This window comes from Mus caroli, unplaced genomic scaffold, assembly GCF_978045245.1.
Source record: "Mus caroli unplaced genomic scaffold, Mus_caroli_1 scaffold_6, whole genome shotgun sequence".
In the NCBI taxonomy this organism is placed as follows: Eukaryota; Metazoa; Chordata; class Mammalia; order Rodentia; family Muridae; genus Mus; species Mus caroli.
The window spans coordinates 139,578,961-139,593,697 of NW_028227261.1; the positions used below are offsets into that span (position 1 = coordinate 139,578,961).

General features: G+C 38.6%; 1 protein-coding gene across 1 annotated transcript in view; it reads left to right on the forward strand.

The window, feature by feature from the left end:
- Necab1 (N-terminal EF-hand calcium binding protein 1) overlaps window positions 1–14,737 on the forward strand; it is a 204,386-nt gene that overhangs the window by 162,044 nt on the left and 27,605 nt on the right. Inside the window, exon 7 of the mRNA XM_021160280.2 lies at window positions 6,242–6,363. Within this exon, the coding sequence (XP_021015939.1) occupies window positions 6,242–6,363 (122 nt within the window). The remainder of the gene's footprint in view (window positions 1–6,241; window positions 6,364–14,737) is intronic.

Genomic DNA, 14,737 nt, shown 5'->3' on the forward strand with positions numbered 1-14,737 from the left:
CTACCTCGGAATGAAAGGCTGGAAAACAATTTTCCAAGCAAATGGTATGAAGAAACAAGCTGGAGTAGCCATTCTAATATCTGATAAGATTGACTTCCAACCCAAAGTCATTAAAAAAGACAGGGAGGGACACTTCATACTCATCAAAGGTAAAATCCTCCAAGAGGAACTATCAATCCTGAATATCTATGCTCCAAATACAAAGGCAGCCACATTCATTAAAGAAACTTTAGTAAAGCTCAAAGCACACATTGCACCTCATACAATAATAGTGGGAGACTTCAACACACCACTTTCACCAATGGACAGATCATGGAAACAGAAACTAAACAGGGACACAGAGAAACTAAGAGAAATTATGAATCAAATGGATCTGGCAGATATCTACAGAACATTCTATCCTAAAACAAAAGGATATACCTTCTTCTCAGCACCTCATGGTACCTTCTCCAAAATTGACCACATAATTGGTCACAAAACAGGCCTCAACAGATACAAAAATATTGAAATTGTCCCATGCATCCTATCAGATCACCATGGACTAAGGCTGATCTTCAATAACAAAATAAATAATAGAAACCCAACATTCATGTGGAAACTGAACAACACTCTTCTCAATGATACCTTGGTAAAGGAAGGAATAAAGAAAGAAATTAAGGACTTTTTAGAATTCAATGAAAATGAAGCCACAACATTACCAAACTTATGGGACGCAATGAAAGCATTTCTAAGAGGAAAACTCATAGCTCTGAGTGCCTCCAAAAGGAAACTAGAGAGAGCACACATTAGCTGCTTGACAACACACCTAAAAGCACTAGAACAAAAAGAAGCAAATTCACCCAAGAGGAGTAGACGGCAGGAAATAATCAAACTCAGGGGCGAAATCAACCAAGTGGAAACAAGAAGAACTATTCAAAGAATCAACCAATCAAGGAGCTGGTTCTTTGAGAAAATCAACAAGATAGATAAACCCTTAGCCAGACTCACTAGAGGGCACAGGGAAAGCATCCTAATTAACAAAATCAGAAATGAAAAAGGAGACATAACAACAGATCCTGAAGACATCCAAAACACCATCAGATCCTTCTACCAAAGGCTATACTCAACAAAACTGGAGAACCTGGATGAAATGGAGAAGTTCCTAGACAGATACCAGGTACCAAAGTTGAATCAAGATCAGGTTAATGATCTAAACAGCCCTATATCCCCCAAAGAAATAGAAGCAGTCATTAATAGTCTCCCAACTAAAAAAAGCCCAGGACCAGATGGGTTTAGTGCAGAGTTCTATCAGACTTCAAAGAAGATCTAATCCCAGTTCTTCACAAACTATTCCACAAAATAGAAACAGAAGGTACTCTACCCAACTCATTCTATGAAGCCACAATTACTCTGATACCTAAACCACAAAAAGACCCAACAAAGATAGAAAACTTCAGACCAATTTCCCTTATGAATATGATGCAAAAATCCTCAATAAAGTTCTTGCTAACCGAATCCAAGAACACATCAAAACAATCATCCATCCTGACCAAGTAGGTTTCATCCCAGGGATGCAGGGATGGTTCAATATACGGAAATCCATCAACGTAATCCAGTATATAAACAAACTCAAGACAAAAACCACATGGTCATCTCATTAGATGTGAAAAAAGCATTTGACAAGATCCAACACCCATTCATGATAAAAGTCTTGGAAAGATCAGGAATTCAAGGCCCATACCTAAACATGATAAAAGCAATCTACAGCAAACCAGTAGCCAACATCAAAGTAAATGGTGAGAAGCTTGAAGCAATCCCTCTAAAATCAGGGACTAGACAAGGCTGTCCACTTTCTCCATACCTATTCAACATTGTACTTGAAGTCCTAGCCAGAGCAATTCGACAATAAAAGGAGATCAAAGGGATACAAAATGGAAAATATGAAGTCAAAATATCACTTTTTGCAGATGATATTATAGTATATATAAGTGACCCTAAAAATTCCACCAGAGAACTCCTAAGCCTGATAAACAGCTTTGGTGAAGTAGCTGGATATAAAATTAACTCAAACAAATCAATGGCCTTTCTCTACACAAAGAATAAACAGGCTGAGAAAGAAATTAGGGAAACAACACCCTTCTCAATAGTCACAAATAATATAAAATATCTTGGCATGACTCTAACTAAGGAAGTGAAAGATCTGTATAATAAAAACTTCAAGTCTCTGAAGAAAGAAATTATAGAAGATCTCAGAAGATGGAAAGATCTCCCATGGTCATGGATTGGCAGGATCAACATTGTAAAAATGGCTATCTTGCCAAAAGCAATCTACAGATTCAATGCAATCCCCATCAAAATTCCAACTCAATTCTTCAACGAATTAGAAAGTGCAATCTGCAAATTCATCTGGAATAACAAAAAACCTAGGATAGCAAAAACTCTTCTCAAGGATAAAAGAACCTCTGGTGGAATCACCATGCCGGACCTAAAGCTCTACTACAGAGCAATTGTGATAAAAACTGCATGGTACTGGTATAGTGACAGACAAATAGACCAATGGAATAGAATTGAAGACCCAGAAATGAACCCACACACCTACGGTCACTTGATCTTCGACAAGGGAGCTAAAAACATCCAGTGGAAGACAGACAGCATTTTCAACAAATGGTGCTGGCACAACTGGTTGTTAACATGTAGAAGAATGCGAATCGATCCATTCCTATCTCCTTGTACTAAGGTCAAGTCTAAGTGGATCAAGGAACTTCACATAAAACCAGAGACACTGAAACTTATAGAGGAGAAAGTGGGGAAAAGCCTTGAAGATATGGGCACAGGGGAAAAATTCCTGAATAGAACAGTAATGGCTTGTGCTGTAAGATCGAGAATTGACAAGTGGGACCTCATGAAACTACAAAGCTTCTGCAAGGCTAAAGACACCATCAATAAGACAAAAAAACCACCAACAGATTGGGAAAGGATCTTCACCTATCCTAAATCAGATAAGGGACTAATATCCAATATATATAAAGAACTCAAGAAGGTGGACTCCAGAAAGTCAAATAACCCCATTAAAAAATGGGGCTCAGAACTGAACAAAGAATTCTCACCTGAGGAATACCGAATGGCAGAGAAACACCTGAAAAAATGTTCAACATCCTTAATCATCAGGGAAATGCAAATCAAAACAACCCTGAGATTCCACCTCATACCAGTCAGAATGGCTAAGATCAAAAATTCAGGTGACAGCAGATGCTGGCGAGGATGTGGAGAAAGAGGAACACTCCTCCATTGTTGGTGGGATTGCAAGCTTGTACAACCACTCTGGAAATCAGTCTGGCGGATCCTCAGAAAATTGGACATAGTACTACCGGAGGATCCAGCAATACCTCTCCTGGGCATATATCCAGAAGATGTCCCAACCGGTAAAAAGGACACATGTTCCATTATGTTCATAGCAGCCCTATTTATAATAGCCAGAAGCTGGAAAGAACCCAGATGTCCCTCAACAGAGGAATGGATACAGAAATTATGGTACATTTACACAATGGAGTACTACTCAGCTATTAAAAAGAATGAATTTATGAAATTCCTAGCCAAATGGATGGACCTGGAGGGCATCATCTTGAGTGAAGTAACACAATCACAAAAGAACTCACACAATATGTATTCATTGATAAGTGGATATTAGCCCAAAACTTAGGATACCCAAGATATAAGATACAATTTGATAAACGCATGAAACTCAAGAAGAATGAAGACCAAAGTGTGGACACTGTGCACCTTCTTAGAATTGGGAACAAAACACCCAGGGAAGGAGTTACAGAGACAAAGTTCGTAGCTGTGATGAAAGGATGGACCATTTAGAGACTGCTGTATCCAGGGATCCATCCCATAATCAGCTTCTAAACGCTGACACCATTGCATACACTGGCAAGATTTTGCTGAAAGGACCCAAATATAGCTGTCTCTTGTGAGACGATGCCTAGCAAACACAGGAGTGGATGTTCACAGTCAGCTATTGGATGTATCACAGGGCTCCCAATGGAGAAGCTAGAGAAAGTACCCAAGGAGCTAAAGGGATCTGCAACCCTATTGTTGGAACAACATGATGTACTAACCAGAACCCCGGAGCTCTTGTCTCTAGCTGCATATGTATCGAAAGATGGCCTAGTCGGCCATCACTGGAAAGAGAGGCCCATTGGACTTGCAAACTTTATATGCCCCAATATAGGGGAATGCCAGGGCCAAAAGAATGGGAATGGGTGGGTAGGGAAGTGGGGGGCGCTATGTTGGACTTTTGGGATAGCATTGGAAATGTAATTGAGGAAAATATGTAATAAAAATATTAAAAATTAAAAAAAATAAAAAAAATAAATAAAAATAAATTTTAAAAAAGATATAGATCTTGGTTGCAGCAGAAGGATGGATCCTGTTTTCACATCCATTCTGTTAGTCTGTATTTTTTATTAGAAAATTGAGACCACTGATGTTGAGAGATATTAATGAGCAGTGTTTGTTTATTCCATTTATATTGTTGTTGTGGTGTGTGTGTGTGTGTGTGTTGCCCTTCTTTTGATTTGCTGTTCAAGGATTATTTATTCCTTGTGTTTTCTTGTAATTAACCTCTTTAGTTGGAATTTTCCTTCTAGCACTTTCTTTAGGGCTGGAGTAGTAGATACTGCTTAATTTTGGTTTTCTTTTCTTTTCTTTTCATAGAATGCCTTTCTTTTCTCCATCTATGGTGATTGGAGCTTTGCTGGTATGGTAGTCTCAGCGGGCATCTGCAGTCTTGCACAATTTGTAGAACAGCTTACCTGTGACCTTTTGGCTTTTAGAGTTTCCATTGGGAAGTCAAATGTTATTGTAATTGCTTTATAATGCTGTTTGTTCTTTGTCCCTATAAGGTTTTAATTTTTTTTTCTTTGTTTATCACATTTAGTTGTTTGATTATTATGTGGCAAGGGGACTTTCATTTTTGGTCCAGTCTATTTGATGGTCTGTATGTTTCTTGTAGCTTTGTTATTATCAAGCAAAGGAAACAATAAGAAAAAGGAACATAAGATAAAAACTAAAGAAATCTTTGCTAGTAAAAGATAATTAAGAACTCATTCTCACAAAGGCAAATGAATATTATAGTTGACTGCCTATAGTAGAAAATAAATATATAGGAAGTGTATCAGATGCTCAAGGGATTTCTCTAGCTGGAGAACTCCATAGGCAACCTAAGGCCAGCACAACATCTCTAGATACTTTTCAGAGTCTCTCCTTTTCAGACCATAAGCACATGCCTTCCATTCTCACGTTTGCCTTGTAACTGAAGATAGTTTAAGTTCCAACAATCGTGTCCTGTATGACAACCAAGGAACAAGAAAGGCAAATTTTCTTTTTTTGCTAAATCCATCATTTTAGCTAAGCTTCTTTCTTGGAAGTTCTTCACATGTTCTTTCATTCCATGTATTTACCACCAGCATAATCATTTCACATTGGAATAATAGAGCACCAAAAATAAAAGTGTAGATACAATGATTTAAGAATGTTGAGTCCTGATAGGAAGATAAATGGTACAATTAATATTTGCTAAGAACTGTCTATGAGAAGGGAGTGGAGACACATCATGGAAGGAGGAAGATTCAGTTATTTGGCTTTTTAAAATATATGAATTTTTGGTAGATTGGAAAAAAATGTAAAATATTAATTTTTTAAATAATTATTTAAAGATTTATTTACTAATTTAATATATGCAAGTACACTATAGCTGTCTTCAGACACACCAGAATAGGGCATCAGATCTCATTACGGATGGTTGTGAGCCACCATGTGGTTGCTCGGATTTGTATTCAGGACCTTTGGAAGAACAGTCAGTGCTTTTAATGGCTGAGCAATCTCTCCAGCCCGTAAAATATTAATTAATCAAAGAAAACTGCATAGGTATTCTCAAATTGATGCAAAGCCATACACATCATGAACTCACATTTTATTTCTATTAAAGACTCAGGCAATGATACAAAGAAGTGTTAGATTACAAGCTAAATTTTACTTGAGCTTAATTTTAAGAATAATGAAAACCTAGAATGTTCTTATTTTTGTTTAGATATTGTAGTAACAGTGAGCCTGGCTATCCAGAGCATGTTTGCAGGCAGTATTTCTCCCATGTATCCATTAAATATCCCAGGAACCCCTAGAAGTTGATACTTTAGGATCTCATCCTAAGAGAAGATACTGAAGCTCTGACAGTAAAGTTCAATGCTGGCTCTTGTTTCAGGCAAGGACCATCCAAGCCAGAAGTCCTGTCCATTCAATGGCCTGGAAAGCGATCCAGCCGCCGAGTCCAGAGACACAACAGTTTCTCCCCCAACAGCCCGCAGTTCAATGTCAGCAGTCCAGGTAAGTACACATTGATGTTCTTCCTCACCATGTAGATAGATGAAAAACAGAAGCCTGGAAATCTTCTATTATACCACATGCATATGAAACTGAAGAGGGGCCGAGTATTAGGAAGTGAGGAGGTAACCTCTTGCCCATCGCATCAAATCCTAGCAGATGTGCCTGGATAGCCTACAGAGGGATGGATACAGCAGAAAGCATTCTAAGAGCCAATTCCCAAGACACTTGCATTGGATATAGGGCACACTAGTTCTGAACTTGCTCCTCCACCCCATACCTTCTCCAGGTCCCCTGCAGTGTGTATTATAAACTCATCTAGAAAAATTTTAGGATTAGCCATAGTTGGGGCTTCTGAAGATTGTGAGGTCATGTAATGTTTGTTGGGCTAATTCTGACTTGGTAGTGGTTTGAGTATTACACTTTTACTATAACATTTACAGTTATTGTAAAAATCATTCTGAAATATGCAAGCTCATGTTTGCCCAATATTCAAGTAATTATTGTAAATATGAATGTACACAAACACATCTTCACTTGAAAACATCAGTTTAGCATTTTAACACTAAAACTTCAATACCTGATATTTCAAGCACATTCTACTTGATTGGAAGATGTCAAAGTGCACTTTTGAACAGTCGTATTCTACCCCAAATCTACCCAGATTTGTGTTACCACATTCTTCCAGCTCACTCAGGGAAAACAAAACAAAACAAAAAAACAAAAACAGTGCTCAGAATATAAAGTGATTTGTCTATGATCACATGGACTATTAGCTCATTTTTATTGTCAAAGAAACCCAAAAATCTCAAGAGTTACAACTACAAATCCTTTTTTCTTCCTCATGAGTTGTTTCTCATGAGTATGGTTAGCTGAGGTTTGGATACTATCAGCGAGGTTCTAGGCTAAGTTCTGTGCTCCTAGTGTAGCATTTTTGCCTCCTGGTAGGTGTCAGAAATACAAGCAGCCAGACCAAAATTATATAAATACATTTAAACTACAATGTTAGCCTTGCCACCTAATTTTACACTGGCCAAACAAGTCACATGCCAACCCTAATAATCATAGAGAAGAAAACTATGCCCCTCAATGGAGCAAGAGCTGAACAAAGTTGTCCCTGCAAGACTTACACAGGAACTGCCCAGAGAGAAAGAGCAAAGAGTCATCAACCAGACCACAGACTGCTTTCATGGCTATCAAATGGCAGTGCTGGGTTCCCTAGGCCAAACAGAGATTCTAGGGTTTCCATTTTTAACCATTTAGAAAGGACAGAGCCAGTGAGATGCCTCCAGGAGTAAATATGTTTGCTACCAAGCCTGGTACCCTGAACTTGATCACCAAAATCAACATGGTAGAAAGTCAAACCCCATAGCTAAACCAACTCCCACAGATTGTCAGCTTACTTTTACATACATGCCTTGAGATGCATGAATCTCCCCTGTGCATGCATGCATGCGCTTGCACATACATAAACATGTGGGTGCGTGCACACACACTAGATAGATAGATAGATAGATAGATAGATAGATAGATACATACATACATACATACATACATACATACATACATATATACATACGATTATTTTTTAGAAAAAATCTAAAAATTACGGCCATGCCAACCTGAATGTACCGTATCCATCACTTTTAATCTTAGAAGCTAAGTAGGTTGAGGTCTTGTTAGTGTTTGGTGGGAAGGCATAGGTGAAGCTATAGTTCCCAGGGACTTTGGTTTTTCTTAAGTCTTTGTAGGCAACGACTTGGCTTAGAAATATGCTACTTAAATTGTAGATTAAAAAGTAAACATACCTATAGCTATACTCTTCAGCTCCTTGGGTGCTTTCTCTAGCTTTCTCTATTGGGGGCCCTGTGTTCCATCTTATAGATGACTGTGAGCATTCACTTCTGTATTTGCCAGGCACTGGCATAGCCTCTTGTGAGACAGCTATAACAAGGTCCCTTCAGCAAAATCTTGAACTAACCAGTACCCCCAGAGCTCGTATCTCTAGCTGCATATGGAGCAGAAGACGGCCTAGTCGGCCATCACTGGGAAGAGAGGCCCCTTGGTATTGCAAACTTTATATGCCCCAGTACAGGGGAATGCAAGGGCCAAGAAGTGGGAGTGGGTGGGTAGGGGAGCAGGGTGGAGGGAAGGTATAGGGAACTTTCAGGATAGAATTTGAAATGTATATAAAGAAAATATCTAATAAAAATAAATAAATTTTTAAAAAGTAAACATACTGGGTTTTTTATCTAAAGTGTCTTCTTTAAACCCATTTCTTTTTTTAATAAATAAATATTTTTAATTGTGATGAGAAATTAATAAATCCTTCCTTATACCTTTCTAATGCCAGTGAAACAAATTGACTATAACACAGCAAAGATATTCATTAAACCCATTTCTAATACCACTTTTTGATGCAGTGCCAATGTTTTTTGTTTTTGTTTCTTTTACTTTATAACTTGTTAGTGCATTCTTCCTCCCAAAAGACAGAAGTCTTTGGGAGTACATTTAGATAGAAATCACTTTGCTTTACTTTTGCAGTCTTAAAGATTAATGGGATTTACTGTACTACTGCTGTATGAGAATAGCACCTCTTTATGATTTAAGTCTTGTCTCCACTTCTTCCTATGCTAAAGCAAGACTTGGAGCTGTGAATTCAATATTACTCTCATTTGAAGGAAGAGTAACTAATAGAACTTCAACAATGTACTTTTGAGACATCTTGAATGAGCTGTCAACAGCACATAAGAGGCTAGGATGTGGACTGTGAAGGGTGAGCTAGCGGGCAACAGAAGCAACACGGCTTCTGGAACAGACCCGGTTTCGGGCTCCAGACATCTGGACACCTTCCCCGCCAGAGGATAGGTGCCCACGCAGGAGGACTCTAATGCCGGAGCAGGTGAGGGAGCCATCTTGGGTCCCGGGTCCCTCAGAGACCAGTCTGCGCAAGTCAGCTCTCTGACTGCAGAAGGGAAACAGCTTCTGGGACAGGCCCTGTTTTGGGGCCTTCATCTTCAGCCAGGGGGCAGGTCTGAACGCCACACCTCTGTGCACCTTCCTTGCAAGAGGAGAGCTTGCCTGCAGAGAGTACTCTGACCACTGAGACCCAGGACAGAACTGGACTCCCAGGACTGCTGACAGAGGCTAACAGAATCACAGGAGGAACAAGCTCCAACAAGAGACCACTATAACAACTAACTCCAAAGATTACCAGATGGCAAAAGGCAAATGTAAGAATCTTACTAACAGAAACCAAGACCACTCACCATGATCAGAACCCAGCACTCCTACCTCAGCCAGTTCTGGATACCCCAACACACGTGAAAAACAATACTCAGATTTAAAATTATATCTCATGATGCTGGTAGAGGACATCAAGAAGGGCATTAATAACTCACTTAAAGAAATACAGGAGAACTGTGCTAAAGAGGTAGAAGCCCTTAAAGAGGAAACACGAAAATCCCTTAAAGAGCTACAGGAAAACACAACCAAACAGGTGATGGAATTGAACAAAACCATCCAAGACCTAAAAAGGGAAGTAGAAATAATAAAGAAAACCTAAAGGGAGACATCTCTGGAGATAAAAACTCTGCGAAAGAAATCAGGAACCATAGATTCACGAGCATCAGCAACAGAATACAAGAGATGGAAGAGAGAATCTCAGGGCAGAAGATTCCATAGAGAATATGGGCACAACAATCAAAGAAAATGCAAAATGCAAAAAGATCCTAACTCAAAACATCCAGGAAATCCAGGACAAAGTAAGAAGACCAAACCTACAGATGATAGGAGTAGATGAGAATGAAGATTTTCAACTTAAAGGGCCAGCAAATATCTTCAACAAAATTATAGAAGAAAACTTTCCAAACCTAAAGAAAGAGATGCCCATGAACATAAAAGAAGCCTACAGAACTCCAAATAGACTGGACCAGAAAAGAAATTCCTCCTGACATGTAATAATCAGAACAACAAATACGCTAAATAAAGAGAGAGTATTAAAAGCAGTAAGGGATAAAAGTCAAGTAATATATAAAGGCAGGCCTATTAGAATTACACCAGACTTCTCACCAGAGACTATGAAAGCCAGAAGATCCTGGACAAATGTTATGCAGACCATAAGAGAACACAAATGCCAGCCCAGGCTACTATACCCAGAAAATCTCTCAATTACCATAGATGGAGACACCAAATTATTCCATGGTGAAACCAAATTCATACAATATCTTTTCATGGATCTGGCCCTTCAAAGGATAATAACGGGAAAACACCAACACAAGACAGAAACTACACCCTAGAAAAAGCAAGAAAGTAATCCTTTAAGAAACCTAAAAGAAGACAGCTGCAAGAACAGAATCCCAGCTTTAAAAAAAAAAAAAAAAAAACAGGAAACAATTCCTTTTCTTTAATTTCTCTTAACATCAATGGACTCAATTCCTCAATAAAAAGACATAGACTAATAGACTGACTACACAAACAGGACCCAACATTTTGCTGCTACAGGAAACCCACCTCAGGGAAAAAGACAGACACTACCTCAGAGTGAAAGGCTGGAAAACAATTTTCCAAGCAAATGGTCCGAAGAAACAAGCTAGAGTGGCCATTCTAATATAGAATAAAATTGACTTCCAACCCAAAGCTATCAAAAAAGACAAGGAGGGGTACTTCATACTCATCAAAGGTAAAAATCTACCTAAATGAACTCTCAATTCTGAATATCTATGCTCCAAATGCAAGGGCAGCCACATTCATTAAAGAAACTTTAGTAAATCTCAAAACACACATTGCACCTCACACAATAATAGTGGGAGACCTCAATACCCCACTCTCACCAATGGACAGATCCTGGAAACAGAAACTAAACAGAGACACATGGACACTAAGAGAAGTTATGAAACAAATGGATTTAACAGATATCTACAGAAAATTTTATCCTAAAACAAAAGCACTACATGGTACCTCCTCCAAAATTGACCATACAATTGGTCACAAAAGAGGCCTCCACAGATACAAAAATATTGAAATTATCCAATGCATCCTATCTGATCACCATGGACTAAGGCTGATCTTCAATAACAACATAAATAATAGAAAGCCAACATTCACATGGAAACTGAACAACACTCTACTCAATGATTCCTAGGTCAAGGATGAAATAAAGAAAGAAATTAAAGACTTTTTAGAGTTTAATGAAAATGAAGCCACAACATACCCAAACTTATGGGACACAATGAAGGCAGTCCTAAGAGGAAAACTCATACCCCTGAGTGCCTCCAAAAAGAAACTAGAGAGCATACACTAGCAGCCTGACAGCACATCTAGAAGCTCTAGAACTAAAGGAAGCAAATTCACCCAAGAGGAGTAGACAGCAGGAAATAATAAAACTCAGGGGTAAAATCAACCAAGTGGAAACGAAAAGAACTATTTGAAGAATCAAACAAACCAGGAGCTGGTTCTTTGAGAAAATGAACAAGATAGATAAACCCTTAGCTAGACTAACTAGAGGGCACAGGGACAGTATTCTAAGTAACAAAATCAGAAATGAAAAAGGAGACATAACAACAGAACCTGAGGAAATCCAAAACATCATCAGATCCTACTACAAAAGGCTATACTCAACAAATCTAGAAAACCTGGAGGAAATGGACAACTTCCTAGACAGATACCTGGAACCAAAGTTAAATCAGGATCAGATTAACGATCTAAACAGTCCCATTTTCCCTAAAGAAATAGAAGCAGTCATCAATAGTCTCCCAACCAAAAAAAGCCCAGGACCAGATAAGTTTAGTGCAGAGTTCTATCATATCTTCAAAGGAGGCCTAATTCCAACTCTTCTCAAACTATTCCACAAAATAGAAACAGAAGGTACTCTATCCAATTCATTCTATGAAGCCACAATTACTCTGATACCTAAACCACACAAAGATCCAACAAAGAAAGAGAACTTCAGACCAATTTCCCTTATGAGTATCGATGCAAAAATATTCAATAAAATCCTCGCAAACCAAATCCAAGAACCCATAAAAACGATCATCCATCATGACCAAGTAGGCTTCATCCCAGGGATGCAGGGATGGTTTAATATACAGAAAGCCATCAATGTAATCCACTATATAAACAAACTCAATGCAAAAACCACATGATCATCTTGTTGGATGCTGAGAATGCATTTGACAAAATCCAACACCCCTTCATGATAAAAGTCTTGGAAAGATCATGAATTCAAGGCCCATACCTAAACATAATAAAAGCAATCTACAGCAAACCAGTAGCCAACATCAAACTAAATGGAGAGAAACTCAAAGCAATCCCACCAAAATCAGGGAATAGACAATGCTGCCCACTTTTTCCCTACCTATTCAATATAGTACTTGAAGTTCTAGCCAGAGCAATTCGACAACAAAAGGAGATCAAGGGGATACAAATTAGCAAGGAAGAAGTCAAACTATCACTATTTGCAGATGATATGATAGTATATATAAGTGACCCCAAAAATTCCTGCAGAGAAATCCTAAGCCTGATAAACAGCTTCAGTGCAGTAGTTGGATTTAAAATTAACTCAAATAAGTCAATGGCCTTTCTCTACACAAAGGATAAACAGGCTGAGAAAGAAATTAGGGAAACAACACCCTTTACAATGATCACAAATACTATAAAATACTTTGGTGTGACTCTAACTGGGGAAGTGAAAAATCTGTATGATAAGGACTTCAAGCCTCTGAAGAAAGAAATTGAAGAAGATAGAAAGATCTCCCATGCTCATGGATTGGCAGGATTAATATATTAAAATGGCTACCCTGCCAAAAGCAAACTACAGATTCAATGCAATCCCTGTCAAAATTCCAACTCAATTCTTCACTGAGTTAGAATGGGCAATTTGCAAATTTATCTGGAATAACAAAAAACCTAGGACAGCAAAAACTATTCTCAACAATAAAAGAACCTCCGGTGGAATCACCATTCCTAACGTTAAGCTGTACTACAGAGCAATTGTGATAAAATTGCATGGTACTGGTACAATGACAGACAGATCAATGAAATAGAATTAAAGACCCAGAAATGAATCCACACACCTACATTCACTTGATCTTTGACAAGGGAGCTGAAACCATCCATTGGAAAAAATGACAGCATTCTCAACAAATGGTGTTGGCACAACTGGAGGTTATCATGTAGAAGAATGCAAATTGATCCATTCTTATCTCCTTGTACAATGCTCAAGTCTAAGTGGATCAAAGACCTCCACAAAGGGCCAGAGACACTGAAATTAATAGAGGAGAAAGTGGGGAAAAGCCTCGAAGATATGAGCACAGGGAAAAAATTTCCTAAACAGAACAGCAATGGCTTGTGCTATAGGAACAAGAATTGACAAATGTGGCTTCTTAAAATTGCAAAGCTTCTGTAAGGCAAAATACACTGTCAATAAGACAAATAGGCCACCAACAGATTGAGAAAGGATCTTTAGCAATCCTAAATCTGATAGGGGACTAATATCCAATATATACAAAGAGCTCAAGAAGCTGGACTCCAGAAATGCAAATAACCCTATTAAAAATGGGGTACAGAGCTAAACAAAGAATTCTCAACTGAGGAATACTGAATCGATGAGAAGCACCTGAAAAAATGTTCAACATCCTTAATCATCAGGGAAATGCAAATCAAAACAACCTTGAGATTCCACCTCACACCAGTCAGAATGGCTCAGAACAAAAATTCAGGTGACAGCAGATGCTGGCGAAGATGTGGATAAAGAGGAACACTCCTCCATTGCTGGTGGGATTGCAAGCTTGTACAACCACTCTGGAAGTCAGTCTGGTGGTTCCTCAGCAAATTGGACATAGTACTACCAGAAGATCCAGCAATACCTCTCCTGGGCATATACCCAGAAGATGTTCCAACTGGTAATAAGAACACATGCTCCAATATGTTCATAGCAGCCTTATTTATAATAGCCAGAAGCTGGAAAGAACCCAGATGCCCCTCAACAGAGGAATGGATATGGAAAATGAGGTACATTTGCACAATGGAGTACTACTCAGCTATTAAAAACAATGAATTTCTGAAATTCTTGGGCAAATGGATGTTTCTGGAGGATATCATCCCTAGTGATGTAACTCAATCACAAAAGAAGTCATTAGATATGTACTCACTGATAAGTGGATATTAGCCTAGAAAATCAAGAAAAGGGAAGACCAACATGTGGATACTTGATTCCTCCTTAGAATAGGGAACAAAATACCCATGGAAGGAGTTACAGAGACAAAGTTTGGAGTTAAGACGAAAGGATGGACTATCCAGAGGCTATCTCACCCGTGGATCCATCCCATAATCAGCCACCAAACCCAGACACTATTGCATGTGCCAGCAAGATTTTCCT